This window comes from Chelmon rostratus, chromosome 2 (genome assembly GCF_017976325.1).
Source record: "Chelmon rostratus isolate fCheRos1 chromosome 2, fCheRos1.pri, whole genome shotgun sequence".
Classification (NCBI taxonomy): domain Eukaryota; kingdom Metazoa; phylum Chordata; class Actinopteri; order Chaetodontiformes; family Chaetodontidae; genus Chelmon; species Chelmon rostratus.
The window spans coordinates 27,310,402-27,337,497 of record NC_055659.1 but is presented as its reverse complement, the minus strand read 5'-3'; the positions used below and the strand labels follow the sequence as shown (position 1 = coordinate 27,337,497).

The 27,096-nt window shown below is 40.0% G+C and overlaps 2 protein-coding genes across 2 annotated transcripts; both read left to right on the top strand.

Moving 5' to 3' along the window:
* Positions 1-5,899: 5,899 nt before the first annotated feature.
* snrpe (small nuclear ribonucleoprotein polypeptide E) lies at positions 5,900-11,024 on the top strand. Its single transcript, XM_041958997.1, has 5 exons — positions 5,900-6,222; positions 6,822-6,848; positions 6,950-7,012; positions 8,104-8,182; positions 10,828-11,024. The coding sequence occupies exons 1-5, from the start codon at positions 6,169-6,171 to the stop codon at positions 10,881-10,883; spliced, it is 279 nt and encodes a 92-aa protein (XP_041814931.1). The 5' UTR covers positions 5,900-6,168; the 3' UTR covers positions 10,884-11,024.
* Positions 11,025-11,786: 762 nt separating this feature from the next.
* On the top strand, positions 11,787-27,096 carry cdc42 (cell division cycle 42). Its single transcript, XM_041962408.1, has 6 exons — positions 11,787-11,843; positions 19,643-19,783; positions 20,315-20,387; positions 20,731-20,840; positions 21,696-21,893; positions 25,208-27,096. Exons 2-6 carry the CDS (start codon positions 19,679-19,681, stop codon positions 25,295-25,297), a joined length of 576 nt encoding a protein of 191 aa, XP_041818342.1. The 5' UTR covers positions 11,787-11,843; positions 19,643-19,678; the 3' UTR covers positions 25,298-27,096.

Here is a 27,096-nt window from a genome sequence, read left to right as displayed (position 1 = left end):
GAATTAGCAAAAAAAAAAGCTGCTTTACTTTTTGTATTTTTTTCACCTCCTTTTTCCAGCTTTCAGAAAGGTCTCAAGGATTGTACAATTTTCACAAACATGTAAAATTAAACCATGAAAATCCATGAAATTGTGATTACAAGGTTATTGGGTGATCATGCGCGGCAGTGTTTTCAGAGCAAACAAATATGGGCGTATGCAGTGAGGTGAGATGCCACAAACCATAACCTGGTTTTGCAGCATCTACTGATGTACTACTTCAATTCACTAAGAGATAATTATATTGTGACTCACATTAGTAAACTCCATATTTGGTAAAGTTCAGGCACAGAAAATAAAAACATGATCGCACATGTTTTTATAATTACTTCGCTTCCTACATCACAGGGTAGAGCAGTGACGAGTCACTCCACCCTGAACTGCGGCGAGCTGATTGTCTACTTTGAATAAAGGGAATAAACATGTCAGTAATCATGCTTGTTTGGCGATGGGCATACTAACTGCTGTCACCTCCCTGAGTGATACCATTGAGTGGAGAGAATGGAACCACAAATACTGGCCTGTGTGTCACACCAAGCATGAATAGGTGCATAAGTAGGTGGAGGGTTCACATACAGGATGAAACACCCCATCATCAAAATGCTCACGAACCCACTTGCTCCAATTCAAAGTCGCTGACTTTAACGGTTTGCTCACATCAACGCATGTGGAGACAAAATGGGTGTTGTGGTATAAGTGATGTAAAGGCTGATGCTAATGTGTTTTCAAGCTGCCTCTAGATATTTTATGGCAATATTCAATATCTTTAAAGTGAGACTATTAGTTTTTCAAGCTTGCACATACAAAGACATCATCATTAGGTGACCTGACTGGGAGCGAAGCTGTGTGTCAAATCACCCTCCTGTTCGCTCATTTACTATTCCCTGCATAATAAAAGCCGAATAGTTTACTCTATGGGGAGCAGTAAATAGAGATTTTTGACACATTGCATTGCTCGGTGTTGCGTCATTTGACACCCGCAGCACACACCGCATGTTGTACAGGCAGAAGAAGTAGTCAAGTTGTAGGGATGTGTTGATCTGGGTGAGCAAAGGTAATAAAACTGTTGCTTGAGGAGGTTGATGCGTGTTGACTCTGAGAAAAGGGACCGTGGCGTACCCTGATGAGCTGATGCGTGTCGTGCTGCCGGTGTGCACGGGGGCTTACGTGAAAATAAGGGGTGCAGGAGTTTCCCCTGGAAGCTGCTACCTCACGTCTGACACGCATCGTGACTGGCAGGTACCGACTTTCATTATCCTAAACTACACATGCAACAAAACAGAAATATTGCATTGTGGGATTTAAAGCAGAGACTAGTGTGCAAGAGATCGCCACTTTGGTTGTGTACAAAATCACTCCATGTGTGCTGTATTTATTTTATTTGAGATTGATGCATTATATAGAAAAAAGCAGTGTCAATGAAATCTACACCACATTGCCAGGTTTCCAGCATCACTTATTTTGTGAGGACTCGAGAATGGCATTAGCTGTTTCACTGTTGATAAATAAATTATAAATGAATTAATTCCTATTTATTTCTACCACCTGTGTTTTGTGCAGGTATTGTTTGCTGCAGGTGTGTCGAATAGACATGGCCAGAGCTGAGCTGAAAAATCAAAGACAAAGTGAACCAAACATGGCATACACCGACTGTCTGTCCTAATGTGTGGGTATCAGTTCCCCTCAGATTAAACTCCACTAACACTCATCCTGCTTTATGGCAAAAGGTTTTCTAATTGTAGCATTAAATGTGACAGTTAAACCTCCCCCAAAGAATAGTATTCTTGTGTCTAATCATAAATGACATATTAAATATTTAGTCAAACTGTGACAGGCATTTTTTTTTTTTTAATCTGCTCAGACTAGCAGTCTAGCAAACACTGTGTTCCAAGCACGCTATGAATATCCTGTCAGTCAGCGAGGCAGGAAACAGACAGCCAGCGGGTTGTCTGGCAGGCTCTACCAGGCCTGCAGTGGTCAAGCCTGTCAGGTGGGGGTTAGGCAGGTGAGGCAGATAGTGAAACAAAGAACCACCACCACCACCACCACCGGCCCCTCCTCCTCCTCTTTCCCCGTCCCGTCTGCCTTCCCTTCCCCTCAGAACAATCACCACCAACAGGAACAGGAAGTGATGAAGAGAGGAGGTTGATCTAACCAGGGCAATTCCTTTGGCCGGGTCAGACGAGGAAAGAGAAGGTAGGAAGGCCGGGCGTGGAAGTGAGAAAAGATAGAAAACACACGCAGCAAGTAGTGGCAGGGTATCCTGTTTGGGTGTGTGAGTGTATGTGTATTTATAGATTATTCCAGCCGTGTGTCACAGTGTCTGTGGTGTTCAGCAGTGACTTACAGTTTATGTGTTAGCAGAAAGAGTGCATTTTAGCTCATGTGATAGAACTCTTATGACATTTATCTCGTTATATTCACAGTGTTTCTATTTTATCCTGCTAGATTTTATCATTTTGAACACAGTTCCCTGTCCTGGCAGATATCACAAGATGCCCATATGACCTTGACAGCGAATGAGGCCATGACAGCAGTTTGAGGCACCACGCACTTGTGTGTGTGCATGTTAACACTAGCCTCCTCATTGTTATTTTGACTCCAGGGCCTCTATGGCGGCCAGCTGGAGTGCCAGTGTCTGCAGCGTCTCCCCTCTCTCAGTCTTCCTTGAGAATGTGAGCAGCCGTGTGGCATTGAGAGTCAGCAGCCCATTCCTGCTCTCATAGCACAAAGACAAGCATGTAGCACTTGACAGCGATGCCCGATGAGCGACGCACGCCACCACAAGCCGCAGCAGCCCTGCCTTTTAAGATGCGGCCGAGGGGTCCCTGCCCTGAAAGGTGACACCTCGGCCTGCGCCACCGAGGCTCCTTGCGTCTTTTCTTTCCCCCCACTTGCGGACTCTTGTCTGTCCTCGGCTGCTAATTTCCGTCACACTTTCTCTTCTGAGCAGGCAGACAAGCCTGTGTTGTATGTTATTAATACTATTGTTAACTGCACACTCAAGGCTGGCCTCTCTGACCCAACTCATCATGTTACAGGTATATTGTACACAACAGAGAAATTGCCAATCCTGCTTTATATAATACCATCTATAAATATCGGAGGGGATACCTTGGCCAATTATGGTTAGATGCAGGCTGCTATGATGGCAACAGACTTTCTTCCTGGCCTGAAATCAGAAGGTGTTTTTATGAGATTAAGGATTAAGGGAGAGATTTTTTTTTCAAGATTAATCTGAAAGTTAGTAGCCAATATGTAAGAGATAAATGCCAGATCAGGAACGAATGCTGGCTTCCATTTATCTTCCCACAGTCCAGGGAAACTGCTGTTCACTTTACCAAGCAGTTCAGAAATTCTGTCAACATGCTGGTCTGGTGACTGTTGTAACGTTTCATGTGGCACAGCACCCTCTAGAGGTGAGTCGTCTCTGAGCTGAATTAACCAGCTGCTTAGTGACAAGCTGGATTTGATAGATTTCTTTCATTTTCATTCCTGCTTGTAAATTTAAGAATGAAAGTTATTCATCGCATATCCAGTGACTTTAAGATTTTACTTGAATACTTGATAGGACGTAGCGCCATTTTTGCTCTTTTCATTGCATTCATGACGGTTGCAAAACAACAAGAATGAGGAATGAGGCATTGATTTGGTTTGCTATTACTTTATATTCATCTTCTTTGCTTACACTTGTCCAGTGTGGTACTAAATTCTTCCTGTGATTCCTCTGATGTAAATATGCTGTTTGATTTTCTTTTTGTTTCCATTTGAGACAATTTCATATTATTTTATCCCTATTTATTAATCCCTATTTTAATTGTACTTCTTATAATATATTTTTGGCGTAAATTGTCGTTCTGATTCTTCATTATATATAAATACACACACACACACAAACACACACACACACACACACGCACACATACATATATACATGTATGCTTGTAAAAGCAAAAGAGATCAAAGGCATCTAACAACATCCCCCAGGCTGTTGCAAATTCTCAGTGACTTGCTCAAGTGCGTTTCAGCAGTGTAAAGACAAAGAAAGGCCATAAGGATTGGAATCTTAAAAGCAACAGTGCAGTTTCAGTATACCCTAAACTGATACCACTAAAATATTTTCCTTTGAAAACCATTTATCTGAACTTCTGTAGTTTGAATTCCTCTCTTTGGAATTTTTAATAATTTCAATATGCAATATTAACCTTTTTAAAGGAGTTTCCAATATTCAAAATTCTGTATTTATAAATTTTGAATCTAAAAGTTAATAATCAAGTTTCTCAAATTGTATTGGTGAAATTCAGACAGTGAAATTCAAGATAATGGATTCACCACCATAAGCAGTTGCACATGTCGCAACTATATCTTCCTAACCTGTCAGGATCAGTCATATGATTCAAGAAGGAAAAAGTTAAATGAGTGATTGGAAACCCTGCGCACTAAATTCTTCAATGTTAATTTTTTTGACCTGAAATCATCAAAAAAAATATCATGTTTTTGAAATTGGAAAATGTGAAATTAGCTTCTGGAAATTGCAAAAGGGGTATTTAAACCACATACATTCAGAAAAAACAGTTTTCAGAGTGAAATATTAATAGTATTAAAATGTCTTTTTTTGTAATTTTTCAACTTGTCAAGCATATCTCTTCTTCCACAGCTGGACTTCAAAATAGGCAGTCCACTTGAAGGACCTGCAAGTACCTGAGTGACTGCTCATTACCAGTTCATAAAAAAAAACATAAAAATGCTAAAGTATGTAAACACCTGAGCATTACACAACATAATGAAATAAATAAATACAACATAATATGTAAGATTACTGAACTTGTCATTCTAAAGCCATGGCCATTATTCTGCTGCTGTAACAGCCTCCACTCTTGTGCTTTTAAGCTTTTCACCAGATTTTGGAACTTGAGTGCAGGAAATTGCTCCCATTCAGCAACAAGTGCATTTATTAATTTAAGTTCAAGTTCAAATATGCTGTATTGGAATAGAGAAACCAATGTTAGAATTATGCTTGGATCATGCACACGACCTATCAGGCAGATGGGTGCTGGGCTATCAAGGGCCACACATGTGTCTTTCTTATTTTACTCAGAATATGTGCAGCTGAAAATTATATCAAAACTTTAAAAGAACCCCTGGCTCAGAAACAGCTGTGCACAATGTACTGCTTGAACAATGTTGGTCATTGGTGGCAGCATCGGTTGGTGAGAGGGAGCCAGAATATTTTCCTTTTCTCCATGGGGCCACCTGGTGGGCTGATCTGGCCATAGCTGCCTAAACAAAAATAATTTCAGGCAATTACATACATATTTAAAGCGCAATGACAAACTGAATAAATATATAAGTGTAGTGATAATGTTAAATCAAATGAAAAGTAGCTCAACTGTTTGTATGTTAGGATGTGCCGGAGTTACTGTAGCATTGTCAAAACTTGTACTAATTGCAACCGCATTGCATGATAACCTGTGCAAAGTTTCCATAAATAGTAAATGTTACGTGCTTATGCATGATTTTGAGAGTGCTTATTGACATTCTATCAATAAAGTATATGACTAAAAATGAATATTTGCTATTGAGTTTAAAGATGAGTGTGGGTGTAGACAGGGTTGGAATCAGGGGTCATCATAAATGGCAACAAGGAAACACTGATAATGGCCTGTGTAAAATGACTCATTTTGCTTTGATGGTGGATTTGGAGCTGTCTGCACATAGCACAAAATGGCATTTCCAGCCTGTGAACCATGACAGTGAACAGTGGCTGTGGTTGGCTGTTGCACTTTACCCACACTGATTTTCAAAGATTACTATTGTTATCATTAGTGCTTGCTCGTGAATACAACAGTCGTTTTATTTAATTTGTATTGTCATCTTACCAAATTAAATGTATGCACATGCACAAACAACTGCACACTTTGTGGTGCAACAAGTAGGTGCAGTACCGGCCTCCTACCAAGAGGGGCGCTGAGCAACATCATGTGACCCTTTTATCCCAACTGGCACCGCACGCGGAAGGAAACCCGCCATTGAAGCAACCTCACAACGTGAGCGTTTCGTTTATGTGCACACTGTTAAAAAGGTGCCAATTTTTCATCTTATACCTACCGCTGGTATTTTGTTGGAGTCATGGCGTACAGAGGACAAGGACAGAAGGTCCAGAAGGTTATGGTGCAGCCCATTGTATCCTTTTGATTGCAATGAACGACAAATGCGGTTGAATTGCTTGATACAATAACTTAGCAGCTAGGCTAACGTTGTTGCAAGCTAATCACTAATTTCCTATGAGTGTGAACGACGACAGAGATTTAACAGACGTGTAGGGAGTTATATAGATTTACTACAAGCAGGATATTGTGTGTTGATTAGAAATGCTTTTGCAAATACTTCTGGTTCTTTGAAGTGCCTTCAAAGGACCTGTGTGTAGAAATAGCCGCTGTAACGTTACCTACCCTATAGCGCGCTACAGTGCATACAACAGCTACAATGCGACGCCCCTTAACGTTAAATGCAAAGTACCAACTTTTACCAGTTAAATATTGTAAAGAAAGCGAGGTTGAGTTAAAATCGAGACGATGTCGGCGTTACGTAATTAGAATTTTACGTTGACTTGTTATTCATCATATCGTTGGATTTTTAAACGCTTATTTTAGCTGTGAAAAGTGTGAATGGCGGCATGATCAGTGAATTGTACTATAACCCTATTTGTGAGCATATTGAACTTGTATCATGTTTGTGTGTTTGTTTTTTAAGCATTGAATTTCCTTGACTGCATGTATCAGAACCTAATTTTCCGGTATCTACAAAATGTAAGTATTTAGTTAAATCTTTGAACCTGTTTTCTTCTGATTTGTTTTGTGTGAGGGATGAATACAATGGAATTGTCACCTCTTGTCCCTTTCATTTCCAGCGTTCACGCATCCAGGTCTGGCTGTATGAGCAGGTGAACATGCGGATAGAGGGCTGCATCATTGTAAGTTATCTAAGTTTTTATACTAGTTATGGCTGTGCTGAGATTAATTTGCTGCCTCATCCTTTTCAAGTTTTCAGACAGGAGGTCAGTGAAAAGGTGTATTGTGTCATTGGCTGTACTGACATTTAAAATGAGTTATCACAGAGAAAGTTGGGGCAGCAGAAAGCTTATTGTCACATATCCTCTGACCATGTCTGGGTGGGAATATGGAGTAAGAGCTGTTTTTCTTGTCCATGCTAAAACAGCGAAAACAAAGCCTGGCATTTTCAGATTTATCCACACTGAAGAGCACTTTTGAAGAGCTCCATACTGGGATAGGTCTCAATTCTTCCATTTTTTTAGGGACACCTGTGCCCCCAACCCCTGTTTTAGACTCCACATGTCACGACAGCATTACATTTATGTGGTGACCACACTCACATGACACTAAAGTGACAGAAAAGAGTCGATAACAGATTCATTGGCATGCCAGGTCAGGTCAGTGAATCTGTATCAAGTTTCCCTTGCATATGCTGGTGAAATTCTTGTGCTGTAGAGCCCCTAGAATGTGAAAAATTAAGGCTTTAATTAAGAAGATTAATTAAGAAAAAAATTCATAGAATCTCAACAGCCAAACTTATTATTTTGTAATAAGAGAAAAGATTTAAATGTTTGTGTTCTCACCTCAGGCTTTTCTGTTGGAAGTCACAAATGCCACGATGATGTGGCCATTTTATTTTGTGCAGATGAAATCAAAGCCACGTGGCTCAGTTCACTAAGTGATGGTCAACAATAGTTTGCAGTTTCCCTGGGGTGTTTTAACATCTATTAGCTCTGATAACATGTTGTTTCAGGTACCTTAATATGACTAATGACACTGTTGCATTTGTTATTTGATCATTTGCTGATTACATTGATGATGACTTCCTCATGAACAGGTGGCATTCATCCAGTTGAGACAAGTCATTTTAGACAAGCTTTGACAGTTGATGAATCTGCTAAGAGCAAGCTGCACAGAAGAATACAAGGATTTAATGAGAAGAATATGAAAATGTTCCTGCATTGAACCTGCTGAAACCAATTTTTGGCATGCTGTACCCCTGCTGTATTAGGGCTTTGATGAGTACATGAACCTGGTTCTAGATGATGCTGAGGAAGTCCACATGAAGACCAAGAACAGAAAGCCGCTGGGTAAGAGCACTGCACATTTTGACACTTGTGTTTTTTCCAACCCCTGTCTCTGTGTTGTGCAGTGATTTCTACACATGCATATCAGCACACTTGAGACTGTCACACAGACAGTTACTGACCTCGGTTGTGATGCTGAACAAATGGACACAACACACCGTAACTGTGAGGAGAAGGGCTAGTAGCAGTGTTTCCCCTATATGCATTCAACAGTTGCTAAATGAATATTACCACTGCTATTTAAATATATCCTCAAACAGAATAAATCAAACATCCCAGATATTGCTGCTGTTTAACATAACAGTCTTATTGGTTGTAAGGTAAGTGTAGCTTGCAAGAACGAAGGCTCCGCTACCTGCCAATTAGAACAAAGTTCAATGAAGTTGTACTGTGGGGATGACACAGAACAATTCAAAAGTTGGTCACTTGTCTTCATGAAAGGGAGTATCCTCTTATCCTCTCCTATCTGTATGGAAAGTCTGTTATTTTGATCATTGCATAGTCATGTGTGTGTCTGTATAATATATATGGCATGTAAACATTTGGGTGCCACTGGTTAAAATTTATGTTACTGTGAAAAGTTAAGTAGGTAGAAGATTGATCTCCAAAAGTTAAAGATGAAACCTCCTCTTCAATGTTTTACACAAGATTAGTGCATTATTTCTGTTTTAGAGTGCAAAAAGGAAAGGAGCACCAGACATTTGGGCACCCCAGGAGCTCTCAGATAACTTTTATTGATGTCTCAGGCCTTAATTAGCTTGTTTGGACTATGGTTTGTTCAGAATCATCATTAGGAAAGGCCAAGTGCTGGAAATTTCAAAGCTTTATAGATATTCTTCAAACCTTGTCCCAACAATCAACAGCCATGGGCTCCTCTAAACAGCTGCCTAGCACTCTAATTAAAAATAATTGATGCCCACAAGACAGGAAAAAGCTATAAGACGACAGCAAAGTGTTTTCAGTGTAGCCTCTGTTTGTGTTGTAATCAAGAAATGCAGTTAGTGGGAACAGTTGAGATCTGCAAGACCCAGAAAACCTTCTGAGATGACTGCTCCGTAGGATTGCAAGAAAGGCAAATCAAACTCCCTGTTTTATGCAAAAGACTTTCATAAACATTCAGCAGGCTGTAGTGGTGGTGCACTGTTCTTATCTGTGGCACACTGTGGCAACACTTGCACAAATATGACGTTCGTGGGAGAGTCATCAGCGAAAAACTTTCCTGCATCCTAACCATGAAGTGGTCTGATGAAGTTAAATTAAAACTTTTTGCCCACAATGAGCAATGTTTTGTTTGGAGGAACAAGGGTGCATAACTTTAAGAAAGGAACACCTCTCCAACTGTTAAGAGCAGATTGATCGATCAGGCTTTGGGCTTTTGTTCCAGACAGTGGTGCAGGGAACAATTCACTGGTAGATGGAAGAATGGATTCAATTTAATGCCAACAAATTCTGGAAGCAAACATCACACCGTCTGTGTGTTGATGATGAGCTGATGATGAAAAGGGGATGTCTTCCACAACATGATAACGATCCTAAACACACCTCAAAATCCAAAATGGACTACCTCAAGAGGCGCAAGCTGAAGCCTTTTGCAAAGAAGAATGGGTGAAAATCTCCCAAACAAGAATCGAAAAACCTTAGCTGTCTACAAAAAGCATTTACAAGATGTGAAAAGCACAGACATTGCAGGTACTTTTTAACGTTTTGGTGCGATTTATTGTCATGCTGCAGCATCTTTTTAGCTCTGTGTTGGGGTTGAGCTCCTAAAGCTACTCTTGTTACTGTAAGTGCAATAACGCCTTCATGAGTTAGAAACCAGTACTTTATCAATACAGCCCTTCCAACAATTAGAAACATGTAAACATGTAGAAAGGGGATATTTCAATCTTATCTGTCTCCCATATGTTTACATTTTAAAATACTATTTTAAAACAAGAACAATCTACATCCAGACAAGTGTATAATCACCGTTTCAGCCTCTCACACATGCACAAGCTGTATCACACGGGTGCTACTGCGCTCATTTAATTTGTCGCACAGGCTGATTTTCCCTATCAAGTGCAAATACAGTAAATGTTGCACTGTGCAGCCCTGACAACATTCCTTTTCTGCCAGTAGACCTCCCTAAATGCCACACACTGGACCTTAAATGAAATACTTTACTCTGTGTATTCTATTATTAGACAGGATTACTGATAGTACAGGTGAGACGGTAAAATATGGAAAGTGAATTGAGAGGAGGACAGGAGACAGAAGAAAGAGGCAGAGTAGGATGAAGATAGGCAAGACTAACCACAGGACATAGGCTATCTGGGTGGGTCTTGAAGCATTTTCTTAAAGTAGATCTACAACTATATACACAAATATATGTCTAAAGACCTTCTTATGTTAGCAGACTCGATCAATATCTTCTTGTGATGCAAAATAATACTGAATGCACTTCAGCACTGCTGAAAATCCAATGGGAAACACTGCTAGTAGAGACAAAAACAAACAGACAAGCTAATGATCCTACTTGCACTGTGGGCACTCAGTGCTTTGTCCAAAAGTGAAATGACACTTGTATCTCTTTCCATCCATCATCTTGCGCCTCTGATCCACCTCCACTTGGGTTTCTCCCTCTTTCTTCCTCTGTCTATGTCTCCCAGGGAGGATCATGTTGAAAGGAGACAACATTACCTTGCTGCAGAGTGTGTCTAACTAGGACAATGGAGACACCTACAAATTTTTCCTTCTTTTGGTTTTGCAAATGGTATTGAGTGTGTTTGTGTTTATATAACATGAATATTGTTATTTCTTTCTACCACATGTTTCCATTTTGAGAATAAAGATTTTTTTCCTTACAGCTTTTGGTGTTTTAACTTATTCCACTAAATGTTTCTAACCCTCATTTGTCTGGATGAATATTTAGGTCATTGGGTTGCAGTGCCATCTAGTGGCAGACAACAGCTATGTCATATAGTTATGTAGGTCAAACTCTCAGCTCCTAGTACAGTATGACATGGTAAAGTATTTGCTTGAAAGATAATTAATGAACTTGTGTTGTGTAGTGGGACTATTTTATATACGGTTATATTCAGTATTATGAAACTTACAAATGGAAAAAAAAGTTAAAGATAATCTCTGCATGAAGCATGAAAGCAGTTTAGTCAAATGGAACAAAACGTGTGGATCACAGTTGAAGCACATGTCCCGATTGTGCATTCACAATACATGGTACCTTGTGGTATACGCTACGTTTGCCAAGCTTGATATAACGGATCTATTTTTACCGGATGATTATAGATAAAGGAAAAAAATCCTCGAGTGTCTTTTCTAGTACAAAGTGGGTGGAACGCAGTTGAAATTGTCGGCTCCACATACTATATTTACAAACAGCACTATTGAGCTGGAGTTAAGGTTTATTGTCAGAAGGTGAAATGCAGTTTTGAATTTCGACTTCCAAATATCACCTGTGTTTAAAGCTCATGCTGCCTAATGAGATACTTCCGCTGTTTGTTCATTGTTTTGGTCTTAGTTTGAGCAAAGTAAGCCTGGTTGTAGTTAAATTGATTAACGTAATTACGTAGTAGTTCAGGACGCACGGAACGTGTCCCTGTGCTGTTGACTGGGAAGCCCCAAGCGCGGAGCTGCCAACGCCCGGCGTAAAGACACAGAGGATACGGTACGGAAAAAATATATTTCTTATATTACAGGAGTGTAACTGCGGCTGGCTTTAGGTTGAATGTTACCATTATTATATACACTGTACGTTTGTGGTATATGGGTTGTAATTGTCAAATTAGGTGTCTCATTCAGCAACAGCATCCGCTAAGGTTAGCTCAGCTAGCTTGCTAGCAAGCCAATTGGGGACCATAGTAGTTAGCAAAGCAAGCAGACAGGCAGTCTGTAACGTTAGACCGGCTTGTAAATACACCTCTTCGAGCTCTGTAACAACCATATTTTACATTAAATGTATTGGTGATTTTAGGGTTATGAGCATTTGACATTTCTTTGCATTTAAGAGAAGCAATTAAATGACAAATATTTATCTAGTTACTAGCTAGCGGTTAGCTGGTTGACGAACTTAATAGGCGTAACGAAACGCTAAGTTAGTATTGTTTTTATCACTTAAACTGGGTCTCGGATTGTAATTAGATGTACAGTTTGCATTACTAGGTTGGGTTAAAGGAAGAACAGCAAATTTAGTGAATGTGTCGTTAGTTTAAACATCCGACAGGAAATTAGGCCAGATTGAGGCCGGGGATGTGGCCGAAATACATCAGCTAAGGCTAATGCATCCAAGCTAACAGTATCTTTTCGTGGTGTCGTTAGCTATTTCTCAGGTGTGATCTTGAAATGTTTTTGTTACGTGTTGTTAGTTTTATGATTTGGACACGTGCCGGCTGATGGCAATAATTTGTCACACTACTCACAGTTGTTGTCGCATATTTAGATATGCCTTAAGTGGTGCGGGCACTAATGTAATAGAATGTGAATGTTTGGACAGCACGGCATAGGTTTTGTGTCGTTGGCAAAACAAAATGTTTGTGATTGATGTCTTTGACATGTAGTCTGCCACTCTGTCCAGCGGCCTCGCCTCGTCAAGCCCGTGCTTTAACACACACATTGAGTCTTTGTTTGACATGAATTTGGGAGGAAGTTGTAACCAATCTTTGAGGATATGTCGAAAAATCCAGCGTGCCAGTCGCAGACTGCAGCAGTGTGGACGCACTGTCTGATTGTGTGGTTGGTAGAAGTATTCTGCTTTCAGTTGAAAGATATAGTGTCTAGCATAATTAATTTAATATTAGGAGCTTTATGGGGGAAACTGACACATCAAACTGAATTTTAGCTGTTTTCACTACTAGTCATTAAGCTGGTCTGCCCTCAGAATGCTTGCTGGCCTACAAACACAAATGCGTGGATTAAGTCTGGCAGTATTATTGCAGCTGCAGCCACCCTCTGTTGCCCAGGGCCATTGGCTTACTGCAGTGTTTAGCTTAGTTTGTCAAATATTACAGAATCTCTCCTGTTCTTAGAAGTTTTTAGATTTTCTACAGTATTGTTTCATGAAAAAACACATTGACCCTGCAGGGCAGTATGATACTGCAGTGCATAAGCTGTTGTGTGGATGTAGTGAAACTAGCTGTTCTTAACTGGCCAAAGTGCTAAAAGGATTCCTCCAGACAATGCCAGGGGTTTCCCTTCCTCAATAATCGGTCAAGTTGGTGCCCCAGGCGCAGCTATAAGTAAATTTTGTGAGTCCCAGAAATGGACTGTCCAAACTTCAGTGATCAAAACAACACTGAATGTGGCGGTTTTAAATGTAGATATTTTGGGAAACCCTGAATTATGAGAACAATTTACAACAATGTTTGTAGGACACACACTGTGAAGTATGCTTCACACTTAAAACACCAGACCACTTAACTGTCCTCAAAGCAACACCTAACCTGCAAACAGAAAGCCAGTACTGCAAAGACTAAATAACTCTGGGGCCCTCAAGTTTCGCCAAAAAGTATATTGATGGTTTTGATTAAATACTTTGAAGTTTTAATCACTCATCCTTGAAATTATGCGCAACAGAAGTCACCAGAGCAAATCATATTTGTTTATGAAGTCCAGTTAACAGGCAGATCAAAACCAGTTGTATTTTGGAACAGTATGCAACAGTGTTATTCTCCATGTGTAATTGTGTTATATGGTAAGTATTTGGTAATTCAAATGCCTCTTTTAGACATGCACTTCTCTGTGTAAATGTACAAGCAATTTAAAGGTTCATTGTGTAAAAGTTTGTGGCATCTAGCAGTAAGGTTTCAGATTGCAACAAACTGAGTACCCCTCGCCTCATCTCTCCCTTTCCAACTGAGTAGGACAATGTATTGTGGCAGCAAAAAACATGAAAAGCCCTTTCTAAAGCCAGTGTTTGGTTTGTCTGTTCTGGGCTGCAGTAGACACATGACGGTACAACACGGCAGACTATGTGGGGACTTGCACCCTCTGTAAACAACAACAACAATTCTCATTTTCAGGTGATCATACACTAATAAAAACATAATTATGAATCTTACATTCCATTTCTGCCATATTCTGACAATAGATCCCCTAAATGTTACACACTGGCCCTTAAACATGTCGTGTTCCATTCTTCCAGTGATGCCATTTATTACATTGCCAGCCAAGTTAACCAAAATTTTCAACATACAGTCATGATGGCTGCTCACAGGATGCACTCCCTTTAAATTTCTAACTTCTCCCGCTATTGTCTCCCTTCAGGTGCGTTACAGACAGTGAGTAAATCCCCTCTCCCTTCCCACCCATAAACATTCGCAATTGCCATTATTGGAACACACAACCAAACTAAAGGTGCCCCAATGGGGAATCCAACTCTGTATGTGGACTGGGTTAAAAATGTTGTCCTGTACAGCCCATGAATATGTATTATAGAGGGTATTTTTATTCAAGGTAAGAAGTCCAGAATGATTCGTGATTACAAAATAACATTTGATCAAGTAATTAACGTTATATCTCTTGTGATTGGGCACAAAATTGAGGCAGACGAGGCTATATATAAGACAGTCTATATTTATTTCTGACTCAGACATATCCTTACAACTACATTTACATGAGTTGTAGAAATTATGCACTAGAGAAAATGAGACACATTCTGCATCAGCAATTTTGGAGCTGATGGCAAATTTTCCACTTTAATGTTAATGTGTGAACTCAGCAGCATCACTTTGTCCAGCAGTTGCCATGACAATGATATTATCAAAACCATATTCATCTGGGAGCAGCATGGCTGTGAATGATTTCCAGCTACATGTTCAACGTCACTAGCAATTTATATATCAATGTATGAGATTTATTTCAAAATTTAAAGTGTTACACTTAAAAACATATCGTAGCCTATTTGTAACGCAAAGTGGCAGATGTTGCCCAGTAAATTTGTCCAAGGGCCAGAATTGAATTTGAATAAAAAATGATTCAGCCAGGTAGCCAGGGCAGAGAAGCTAGCTCGGACCACTGACTGCAAGACATGTGTCACAAAAAAAAGCTACATCACAACTACTTGTCACTTCATCACTGCTGACTGGGCGCAGGGTTTCTGTAATCTAGAAATGAAAGTCCAGCATATTTAAATCTCTATGGTCATAGATCTGGTAAAAATAACTCTCGTATTAGAGATGAAAATATTCCCGCTCTATGTGCTGCCTCCTCTACGTGGGAAATGCAGTCCAGCGTGCTCCTCAGTACAAAATTAATTGGTTAGTTACTAGTTAATGGCTGTGGGGTTATCAAAAGCAAAATTAACTGAAACTGACCTCCCTACTTTTTTATGTCCTAGTCTGCCCTGGTTTGGCTTGTTTTATTGATTTTGTCTACAGGCATGCTCTAACTTTTTTACATCTGTGTTTTTCCTTCTAAGCTGTACATTTTGGTCTACAGTCAGGGACCTTTTGTCAAGGTTGTAAGCTGTTGAGTCTGCAATGAGTGTAAAGTACTAGTTGGCCATCACAAGAAGCAGCCCTGCTCTTAAATCACATTTTTGTTTTGTATTCTACCACAATAACTTCATAAGTTTGTACTTTATGACCAGATATTTCTTGAGATCTTTCTTTTCATTTATGTCTTGTGGTTAATATAAAAAAGGACAGAAACTTGAAGTAATAGTCTGCAACATAAGGGATGGACAAAGTCATTTTAGTATGTAAATTCATACTGGCAGTACTAACTGCCAATGTTTCTATAGCTAGCTCTAGTTTGATTACAATGAAATAGCATCGTAAAATACTGAGAAGTAGAGTGTAGCAGATTTCTCTACCAACTTTCTTCAGTAGGATACTGGGATAAATCATATTACATCACAGCAGAGCAACCCACTCATGTTGACTAGCTCTAAATTGAAATTTCACTAACTGACACACCGACAGTTATCTAAGCCATGTCAAATTTCAGGTCTGTCATTTCCTCTAAAAATTCAGTTGAATACATTACATGTCCTGTGTAACATAATTCTAGCCTATTCTGCAAAGGGACAAGTATGTTAGAAATTGGAACCAGTGTATTCCACGTGTGTCTGCAGGGCATCCACTTGTGTTCTATTCCTTTGTTAAACCATGTTCGCACTGTAACATTTGGTGCCTGCAGTTTTGTCCCTCCTCCTCTCAATGACACCCCCACCCCCACACAGTGTTGCAGAGGTCTGCAGTGGCTCTGCACTGACATACTGTAACTTGTGGAGAGGAAACAGAGGGATACTGTGGTCCACAGACTACATACAGTGTCTTGTCTCTAAATACAGAGTACATCAAGATGCAACTCATTCCAGACACAGGTTCAAGGTCAATGTTTGATTTCACTCATCTTATATGACATTTGCATTGACAACATTTTGACATGTCACATTATGAAAAGTACAGCTGTGAGTATTATAGTTAATGATGGCAGAATTTTCAGCTGCATCTATCGTCTGAGGAGTTAATTTTCTGTCCATTGAGTAATCAATTGATCAGTTTAATCAGTCAATTTTCAGGGTCCTGGTGTATTGTGTATGCTGGCTCATTGTCATGGCTTACTGGGACGCTTGAATAGAACAGACTTATCTTTAATGTTATTTCAAACACCTGTGCTTTTCCTATTATGATAAGTCAAAATGTCTGCTGTGAAAATGCCCTGTGAACGTTTTTTGTAGGCATTGTTATCCATATTCTGGTGACTGGGAAAGGTACTGTTTGGTTGCTGGCATGTAACTAAACACATTGCTGTTCAGATTCAGAAAGTTGTTGTGTAATGATCACTTGGCCTGAGGTTCACAATTTCTGGCAAAGTTTCTCTGTGTGCTACTTCGGTAATCATATGACTTGCACTGGCACTTTTGCTCAGATTCCAGTTTAAAAAATCAAACATGTTTAATAGAATTGTCACTTGTGCAAATGGTCAACTGCTTGAGAAGTGAAATTTGACTGCCAAGCTTTTGTGGACTACGGATATTATTGATTGTTAATGGTCACATGCCCTGTTTTGCAGTCCAGTGCAGTGCCTGTCAGCTTTCATGATCAAACTGAGTTTCATACTTCAGTCGTTATGTTTTAAAGTTATAAGTTTTCACCCAGAACTGCATGTTTTTCTTTAACAAGCCCCCTCTCTAAAAATTGACCCAAATAAGAGGCTACCTGCTCATTTAGTAGATTTGTACTTATTTGCAAATGCTTCAAAGTGTTTTTTTTTTTTATTGGTTGGAGTTCTACTTTGTGTTCCCTGGCAGTCTGAACACTGCTCACTCTAACAATTAGCTTTAAACAATTCTCACTTCACTTTGGTGCTTTTGTTATGTTATGACTACAGTTGCTATGTCTGCTATGAAGTAGTGCCACCATTGCCACATGGACATATCAACGAAATTTGCATTGCAACCCCTGTGTAAGAAACAAGCTAATAAAAAAGATAAGAAAGATAATAAAATAATAGAATAAAATAAACTAACAAATAACAAACTGTATTGTCTCCTATTACTTCAAAAGGACCCTTTCTCCTCTGAAAATGTTTTCCACCCATACGGTATTGAATTTGACTGTCATGAGACAATCTTGTTATGCTTTATTATTTGTCAACAGTGTTGTCCAGGTTCACAGTTCACAAGAGCTAGGTCACATTCAGTTCACAATTTTTAATTTTAAGTTCATAGTCCCAAAAAATGAATAAGTTCATATGAATTTCTTGGGTTTTTGTTTGTTTGTTTTGTTGTGTTTTTCCCACGAGCTGCAATGGCTGCAGATCTCCTACAGTGTAGTCTACTTGTTAGTGGTGGAATGTAACTACCTACATTTACTCAAGTCCTGTACTTCGAGGTTTTCAAGGTACTTGAGTGTTTCCATTTTATTTAACTTAATGCATTTACTTCACTTCATTTCAGAGGGGTTATTGTACTTTTTCCACCACTGCATTTATCTGACAGCTTTAGTGACTAGTTACTTCTCAAATTACTTTATTAATTATTACTTTTGCTATTACTATTAAGCTGTAACTTTTGATAGGCTAAGTATATTTAGCTAATAGTTCATTTGCATACGGCATACAAATATATTTAAGTAAGGTTTTGAATGCAGGACTTGCACTTGCAGTGGAGTATTCTCACAGTGTGGTATTTGTATTTAAGCGAAGGATCTGAGTGCTTCCTCCACCACTGCTACTTGTTGATATGTAACCGCTTTTTTTACAAAATGCTTTGAGTTTGACTTGGGTGGAGAAACTTTGCGGCTGTTGGTTCGTCGTCTTGCCTTCTGTTAATGATCTCTCATCATCATCATTCACTCGGAGATATTTCTCAAGACAGGTTGGATGCTTCACTTTGATGTGTCGTTTCAAACTTGTTGTATTGTGTATTGTGTATTGTGGGTGTGGCTGATGTTTGGACTTATTGTTTTCAGACCAGGAGGCCACAATTTGCATAGAATCTTAGTTGCACAGCCTGTGCCCAGTTGCAGTCGCAATAAAACACACCATTAAAAAAAAGCCATAGCGCATCTTTAACTCTCAGAGGAGTTAGCAATGCTTATGTTGCAAACTGATACGATAAGTTCATTGTTGACCAAAAACATGAGTGTGTTCAATGAGCAAGCATTCATGCAAAACATTGTAAATATAAAACTGTGTTCAATATCAGTTGACGATCAAGTGATCTGTTGTTGTCCAGAATTTCCCCGACTGGTGATTAATAAAGTCTCTTCTTGTTCCTTTGTTGTGTCATACCAAGGATTAAACCCCTGTTCTCTTTGCCTTCCACATTTTCCTGCACCAAGATACTCTAAATTCTATGCTAGCACAGTCACCAAATGTGTTCTACTTTTGTGTGAAGCACATTTATACTGTGTCATTTGTTCCCCAAATTGGTGTCCAGCCGCGTGTCTGTATTATCCTTCAATCCCTTAAATTAGAAACCCTCATTTGGACATCTGGACACTGACATTGACCCCGTAGTTCATCAGGGATGGGGGGGGTCCAGTCATTAATCGATGTCTGGACAGGGTTATCTCTCCATTCACATCCCCATGTCAAGTAGATAATGACAATTTAGACAGGGCTTGGGTCACCTCAGTTTTCAGATTTAGGTCAGGCTCCAATTTACAGTTTTGTTGAAAAGTGCTTTTACCAAGCGTTCGTCATTGACTAGTAATGAAAATGCCATCTGGTGTTGAGTTTTTCAAAGGCTTCCCCAGAGAATTAGTTTGTCCCCACCCCACGCTTTCTTCTCCTTCTCTGTGTCCTGTGGACACAAAATGTCCACAGTGTACAATGCAGTACTCATTTCAACCAAAGTAGGGATTTGTTTTCACATTTACATTTTAAAAAATCCAAATGCCAAAGTGGGTGAATACAGACGGAAGTTACCTTTGCTTGTGGTGACTTTACAGTTTGTTCGTCCAATGAACAATGCCGTCAATTAATGAAGTTTCCATTCTATTTGTTTTTCTGTTCCAGATCTTGAATGAGTAGTGAAGACTGTAAAACACAGCTATGCAGACCATCAAGTGTGTTGTAGTTGGGGACGGTGCTGTGGGTAAAACCTGCCTGCTCATCTCTTACACCACAAACAAGTTTCCCTCTGAATATGTACCTACGGTAAGTGTGGACGAGTGTTGGAATGACAGGCAGGACTTCAACTTGGTCTGTTCGTCACCACATGCTCACAGTTGACAGATAAATTCCCAAGAGACCAAATCTGTCCCACCTTTATAACTGTGTTTGTAATTGGAACAAAGTTACATCAGTGTTAGTCGATTTCATAGTGTTTATACAGTATGATTCTGAATCCCCTCTGTGTTACCCTGCTTTACTGATATTTAAGATTGGAAACTGGAGTTTATACAACTAATTACTGTATCATATTTTACTGTGTCATTATTTAGTTTCATTGTGAACAGTTCAGAACTGGATGTTTAGTTTGGAACATGCCTGGTTTTGGTTTGATACATCCTATGAGCCAAAAAATTAAAGTCTTCGTAGCAAAATCACAGGCCTTGTTGTTGTACACATATGCAGTATGCATATTTTAACATCTAAACCATATATTTCAAACTCAAGATATGTCAACATAATTCACTAATAATAAAAATGAGTTGCTAACAGTTGTTTCTGGTCTGTATGTTATAGGTGTTTGATAACTATGCTGTAACTGTAATGATTGGAGGCGAGCCCTACACTCTGGGCTTGTTTGATACAGCAGGTATGTCCTTCTTATTTCAACCTGCACTTATTCGTTTCTGTTTATTCAGGATATCAATTATATGTATTATGTATGACCCTTTAAGTCATTATCATTTCATACATTTTGCACTATGAAGAGTATATATGACGCTAAATGGAAATCATGACAAAAAGTTGTCTTCCTTCACATTGTTTCCACAGGATAAGTTTTTGTGAATGTAGGGTGTTTAGACTGAGGTGTTGTGGTTTTGCTGCTGTGCCTTATTCTGCTAACAGAGATGGCCCACTTTGTCTAATGTATCAGTCCTGTTGACACAATGGCTAGACTGTGCAAATTAAACATGTTTGTGTGGTTTCTCCAGGTCAGGAAGACTACGACAGGTTAAGACCTCTGAGTTATCCCCAAACAGATGTCTTCCTCGTCTGTTTTTCTGTTGTGTCCCCCTCCTCCTTTGAAAATGTCAAAGAAAAGGCAAGTCTCGCGCTTCCTTTTTTTTTATCTTACCAGTGGCCTTTTGTGATATCTTAAAATACTAATAATTAAATCCTCCCTTAACAATGAAATAATCCAGTTTGACATTGTGATGTGCATTTAGTTTGTCATTATGTGCTTTTATTAGGAAGGTGTCTCTTTCTTTATTGTGTCAAGTTACTACATTAAATGACCTGTATTATATCAGTTGCTTTAGAGTGCATTGTAGGAGCAGGCCATTGGCCAATCAATACTTAAATTCTGAGTGAAATATCACAGAGGTTTCCCAAACACTTCAAGGTGTACAACCCCAATTCCAAAAGAGTTGAGACGCTGTGTAAAACATGAACAAAATGTGATGATTTGCTAATCCTTTTTCACATAGACCCAATTAAAAACAACACAGACAACATATTTAATGTTTGACCTCACTAACTTCATTGATTGTTGCAAATATATGTTTACTCTGAAATGGATGCCAGCAAAGCATCACGTGTTTCAGATAAGTTGGGACAGGAGCAACAAAAGACTGTGAAAGATGTGGAATGCTCCAAAAATACCTGTTTGGAACATTCCACTGGTTGATTGGTAACAGGTGATAGTATCATGATTGGGTATGAAAGGGTCATCCTGGAAAGCCTCAGTCGTTCATGAGTGAGGATGGGGTGAGGCTCACTACACATTGTATGAAGGATATTACTACGTGGGCTCAGGAACACTTTGTAAAACCGTTGTTGGTAGAGACAGTTCATTTACAAATGATTGCATTCTGTCTATTGGCTCTTACACAGGGTAGGGGTAGTACTTGTGACACAGTAAGTTGATTGTTACATTACCCTGTGTTTGTGCATCCAGTGGGTTCCAGAGATCACCCACCACTGTCCAAAGACCCCCTTCCTGCTAGTTGGGACTCAGATTGACTTGCGGGATGACCCATCCACTATAGAGAAGCTGGCCAAGAACAAGCAAAAGCCCATCACTCCGGAGACAGCCGAGAAGTTGGCGAGAGACCTTAAGGCTGTGAAATACGTGGAGTGCTCAGCCCTCACGCAGGTAATACATACAGTACACATGAATATATAGTCACACATATACACTTCTTAGGAACATGATTCACATCTCATGGCCAGTACTAAGAAAAAGGAGGAATGAAGAACATGTCCATATTCCCCCTGGCCCATGCATGCAACGGTTGATGAGTTTTGTTTTGCATGGTTTGGTTTCAGTGACTGTTCTGACTCATGAACTCAGTGGTGTTGCTAATTGTAAATCATCAGATCTATTTTGTATGGCTTGAAAACCTTGCTTCACACCATAGTGTATCCTTGTTACAGTAAGCAGTCTGCCTTAAGCTATATTAGAGCTGGTGAAGAGAGCAGTTTAGGCTGATAGAGTTGCTGATGAGTCTCATAGAGTTTGTTGTAAGGAGGGTCTGTTCACTCTTTATCTACAAGTTTCTCTATCACAGTCCAGTGAGATTGACTGTAATCTAGCCTGTAACACCATTTACCTGGGAGTCTCACACCACAACTTGGCCCTGGGCATCTTCTTCCCACAACCCCAGTAAAAGATGTGTTGATGGTGTCTATAAAATCAAAACTGGATTAGCAAATAAACCTATTAAGATATTAATAACTTAATGACAATAGCCTCAGTTGTCCTTTGAGGGGTAAAAATGTGATGGGACAGTGCTGCTGTTTGTGAAGTAAAGAGATAAATTAGACATTCTGAAAGAAGAGCTGTGGGTGTGAGAGGACCATCTTCAATGGCTTATTTTTTTATTGTACTATTTAAAGTTAATGTTTAATGAAAATTGTAATGACCAGTGTATGATTTGATCCACTAAATTATATTCTATTAGACAGCAGAAAGCTTGAACTAGCATTCGTTTTGTTCATTGTTATTGGATTTAATATTGTAGTACCCAGTACATCTCTTGGATTGTTTTAATGAATCAGTCATTGTTTTCATGTGTTTAGCTGTTCAACCAAGTCCTGAGTACTTGTGTTGCCTTTGGCGCGTCACTGTTAGGAACTCAAGAAGGGAACATGAGTCAGAGGAGAGCAGATGAGCTCGGCCTCATTCAGGCACCGAACAATAGTGTTGATGGAGTTGAGGTGTAGCCCCCACCTCGCTGCTCCACTCCTTCCTTCCTCCTTCCCCTCTCTCCCTGGCACAACTGTTGCATAGCTACTGATGTCATTTCCTGTTTCCTGTCAAGGATCTCAGCAGTTGGTCCACGCCTTATTTCAGCCCACCGTTCAGCAACAGCCCTCTCTCTATCGCACTTTACTCTTCATCTTTGTACCGTGCATCTCCTTCACACAGTTGTCCTGTAACGCCCATATATTCTCTGTATTTCACTCAAATACATTCCTCCTTGTTCTGCCATGCTGCTCTTATCCCCCTCTCCCAACTGTCCTTTCTGTGTTCGCTGTGCTAATTGTGTTGTTGTTCTCTTCCTCTCCTGCCATTGTAGCGAGGGCTGAAGAATGTATTTGACGAAGCTATCCTAGCTGCCCTAGAGCCACCTGAGACACAGAGAAAGAGGAAATGCTGTATATTTTAAACTCTCTGCCACTGTGCTCATCTCCTCCTCTGATTGCCATTATCCTCTGCATTTTTCATTCCTTTACCCCATCTCTCCTGTCCTCTCTATCTCTTTACATGTGCTGCTTTGACATCAAGACCAATCTCAATCTAAGCCATCTAACTAACCAATCCATCAGTCGGCTACCAGTCTAACTCTCGACCCAAACTACTCCTCTGTATTGAGAGTGTATTGCAACTAACTTTGTTTCATGGACTGATTCACTGACTCGAGGCCTTTCTGCACTTCAGTGACTTAACTAGTTGCCTTTTGTAACCTGTTACTGCGGACATTTGGTTTGGGTGTTGTAATAATGTAATTCATATCTTAACTTCTGGAATGATTTATGTGAGCTTAGTTTTACATTATAAATCTTACAAACTTCCAACTTCGGTCTAGTGCGCATTAATGTGGCCTCTGACCAACAGTGGAGCAGCATTTTACAGAGGTAGGATGTAAGTTGGGATGTAGCCTTTGTTTTCGTTCGTAGTCCTTAATGTAGGGAGGGTTTGGACTAAAGCGAGGGTGGTGGCTTCACATGGCTCCCCACTGAGATTGATCTCATCACTAAACAGACCTTCCATTTCTAATGCTAATGTATTTTTTGTATACCTATCCATGTCCAGTTAAGCAGAACTTGTCTGACTGGTTACATGTCAGGGGTTTAAGTACTTAAGTCATACATAGGGAGTGTTTGGCCATTTTGACAACATAACCACAAGATAAAGTGTTTCCCGTTTGGTCTGATTGATCTGGTTTACAGCTTAGCTACACTTGATTTCTTGTAAAGTATTAGTCTTCTGTAAGTGGTCTCTAACTTGTTTGGCCCAACTTTCCCTGTATATGACGCCAATGTGCCATTAACTGTGGTGCATATCATGCTGTCTTTGAAGTCCAGATAATAAAAGTATTATAATTGTGTGAAATAACCTGTGAAATGAATTAATAAAGTACACATGAACTTGCTCTCCTCTCTCTGACTCCCTTCTTTTTCCAGTGCTTTGTCAGAGAAGAATTTAGTACGGTTAGTCAACTGAGTTAAGCAATGCTGAGGGGCTTACTGGTTTACTGCATAGGACGGCACTGTGTCAGAGCAGCTCCGGTTACTTCACATGACCGAGCTCGTGGTGTAAGCGGCTCTGCTCATGGACAAAAACAAGAGAAAGGAAACATTCACCTCTGAGGCTGAGCAGAGATTGTGGTTATTACTCTTATTATTGTAAATCTGTCTTTTCTATGTTGAATCTGGATGTGCTCTTTTAGTGAGGTAGTCAGCAATTTGAATCTGAAAAGCAGAGCCAATGAAATAAAAATACAACCGGGTTCGACATGAAAATGCTCAGATTCCATTTGTTTTTGTCATGGCGTCAGGGGTTATGCTGTCTTTTCCCTCCACTTTCTTGCTTGACTTGCCTTTTATTTCAGCTGCACTTTGCACTCGAACATGCATGCAGTTTGTGTCGCTGATTCTTCATCTCTGATCTGTCTCACAGAACTAACACACAGAACACAGGAATCACCACATTTATATGAAAACAAAAGTTGTTTGTTGCTGATATGATTTGATCTCCTCTCCAATTTTTTTCCCCCAACAGCACGCTCACATTTCTTATGACGCTCGACTAAAATGATATTCAATGCTGCTTTTGTCTCCCCACAGTTATTTGTCCTCTGTTAAAGCTGTTGTTGCGTTTTCCCGCTACCTTTTTTATTTGACCTGTGTGTATTTGCGTTGCCCCCTCATTGAGCCTGTGTGTTTGTTTGTTTGTGTTCACAGAAAGGCCTCAAGAATGTGTTTGATGAGGCGATATTGGCTGCATTGGAGCCCCCAGAGCCCAAGAGGAAACGCAAATGTGTGCTGCTATGAGAGGCTCCTACCATTTCAAAGCACACAAACATAACACTTACATATTTACACCTAAATACATACACACGCATACACCCACACACACACACACACACCCGCACACACGCCCCCACGCCCCCCATCCCCACCCCTTCCCTTGCTCTGCTAAGGCTGGTTGACAGCATTGTCCTCCACAGGGAAGACTAGAAAGAAAACAGCCTACCAAGTTTCAGATAATTGTCTGCAATAATAAGAAGCTTCACCCCTAAATCTGGGACATAAGGTCAACGTAGCCTGGCCAACAGGCTGCTGTGGGCTCCGGGCAGGGTGGCACGGCCTCGGACAGGCATCGGGATGCCAAGCTTACATACAAGTAGAATTCATTCTGTGGAGCTTTTGATAGATTGATTTTGAGTCAGTCGGTGTTGTGGCTTAATCAACTTTTAGATGCCCAGCCATTTAGTTGTCCTCAGCAAATGTAAAGGATTCCTGGATATAAGCCCTGCCCCAGCCCCCGCCAGCTGCCTGACGTGTGGCTGCTCATGCTGCTGGTCCCATCCCTCTGTTGACGAGCACACTCATCGCCCGTTTCCTATGTTCTTTACGGCACTACCAGAGGAAATGCTAACAGAGTAGTGTTCTTTTGTTTTTGTTTGCCAACACCCCTTTTCTCTTCAAACACATGACAAGTCTGAGATATTTATTCCATGTTCCAGGTAGACGCGCTCTTAACCACTAAGGAAACTGTGTACGTCTGACAGGACTCTGTAATTCGGGGCAATGCGGCTAAAACTTCCCACAGCTCTGTCATCGAGGAAATTGAATGGATGATATTGCCATCTCGTATCCAGTCCTCTTAGAGTGGACTTTCACAGTGCAGAGTGGCAGTCCATTTGGGGGGTGGTAATCACTTGAAGAGCTAAAGGCAGTCAATAGTAATGGGTCTACTAGTCGACCACAGAAATTTGCCTTTTAGATGCAGGGAACTTAAACAGTGTTAGCAGAACAAGTGGTGTGTTCTTTATGCGTTGCCAGGGACCAAGGGAGGGTAAAGCGGGATACTGTTTTAACATTGTCATCACCTTACACTTAGAGCGGGTACAGCAGACACATCCGTCTAAAACAAACGTTCCTTGGCCTGTACTGGCAGCCACATTTGGAGATCCATATTTAGTCAACTGATCAGTGAACATGAATTTCCACCAGAATTCTGTGCCAGGTCAGAATTTGGTGCCTTCCTATAGTGTGTTTTATCCAGGCTGTATGTCTGAGGTGTGAAGGGCTGTCCGTTCTGTTGTACCCATTCAAACGGTATGGTGCTGCGTGTAGCTGAGCCTTGGTCTCTGTTCTAAATGATAGGTTTAACAGATGTAATTATAATGTAAGCTGGCTCACAATGTTGATGTAGGCTCCAGGTGTTTTTACCAAAATCTTTTTTTTCTTCATTATTTCTGTTTGTGTTTTTTTTTTTTTTATCTTATATATATAAATATATAAAAAAAGGTTACTTTCACTCCTTTTACATTTAGGGGTCGGAACTCATCTGAACTCTTACCTGCCAGTTTATAGCAAGAAAACCGCTAATTGGTTTAGTTGAATAAAAACCTGTAATGGCAGAGAGACTGTTTGGTAAGATTATTTGTGATTGGTTGGTTGTTTTACTTAACTGGTGGCTTAGAGTTGGGTTGATATCCAGATCAAGTCAGTATAATTATTATAACCTGTTGTTGTTTTGGTGCAAAACCAAAAGCTTTGTCTAAAGTCTTTGTTCTTTGTATATGCATTCTTTTCAAAAATATTAAACTTATACCTTAATTGCC

Coding starts and splice junctions, on each gene's coding strand:
- cdc42 (XM_041962408.1), top strand. CDS start 19,679: ATGCAGACCATCAAGTGTGTTGTAGTTGGGGACGGTGCTGTGGGTAAA. Junction 20,388..20,730: donor GGGCTTGTTTGATACAGCAG/GTATGTCCTTCT, acceptor TGGTTTCTCCAG/GTCAGGAAGACTACGACAGG. Junction 21,894..25,207: donor AGTGCTCAGCCCTCACGCAG/GTAATACATACA, acceptor TTGTGTTCACAG/AAAGGCCTCAAGAATGTGTT.
- snrpe (XM_041958997.1), top strand. CDS start 6,169: ATGGCGTACAGAGGACAAGGACAGAAGGTCCAGAAGGTTATGGTGCAG. Junction 6,223..6,821: donor AGGTTATGGTGCAGCCCATT/GTATCCTTTTGA, acceptor TGCATGTATCAG/AACCTAATTTTCCGGTATCT. Junction 7,013..8,103: donor GGATAGAGGGCTGCATCATT/GTAAGTTATCTA, acceptor CTGCTGTATTAG/GGCTTTGATGAGTACATGAA.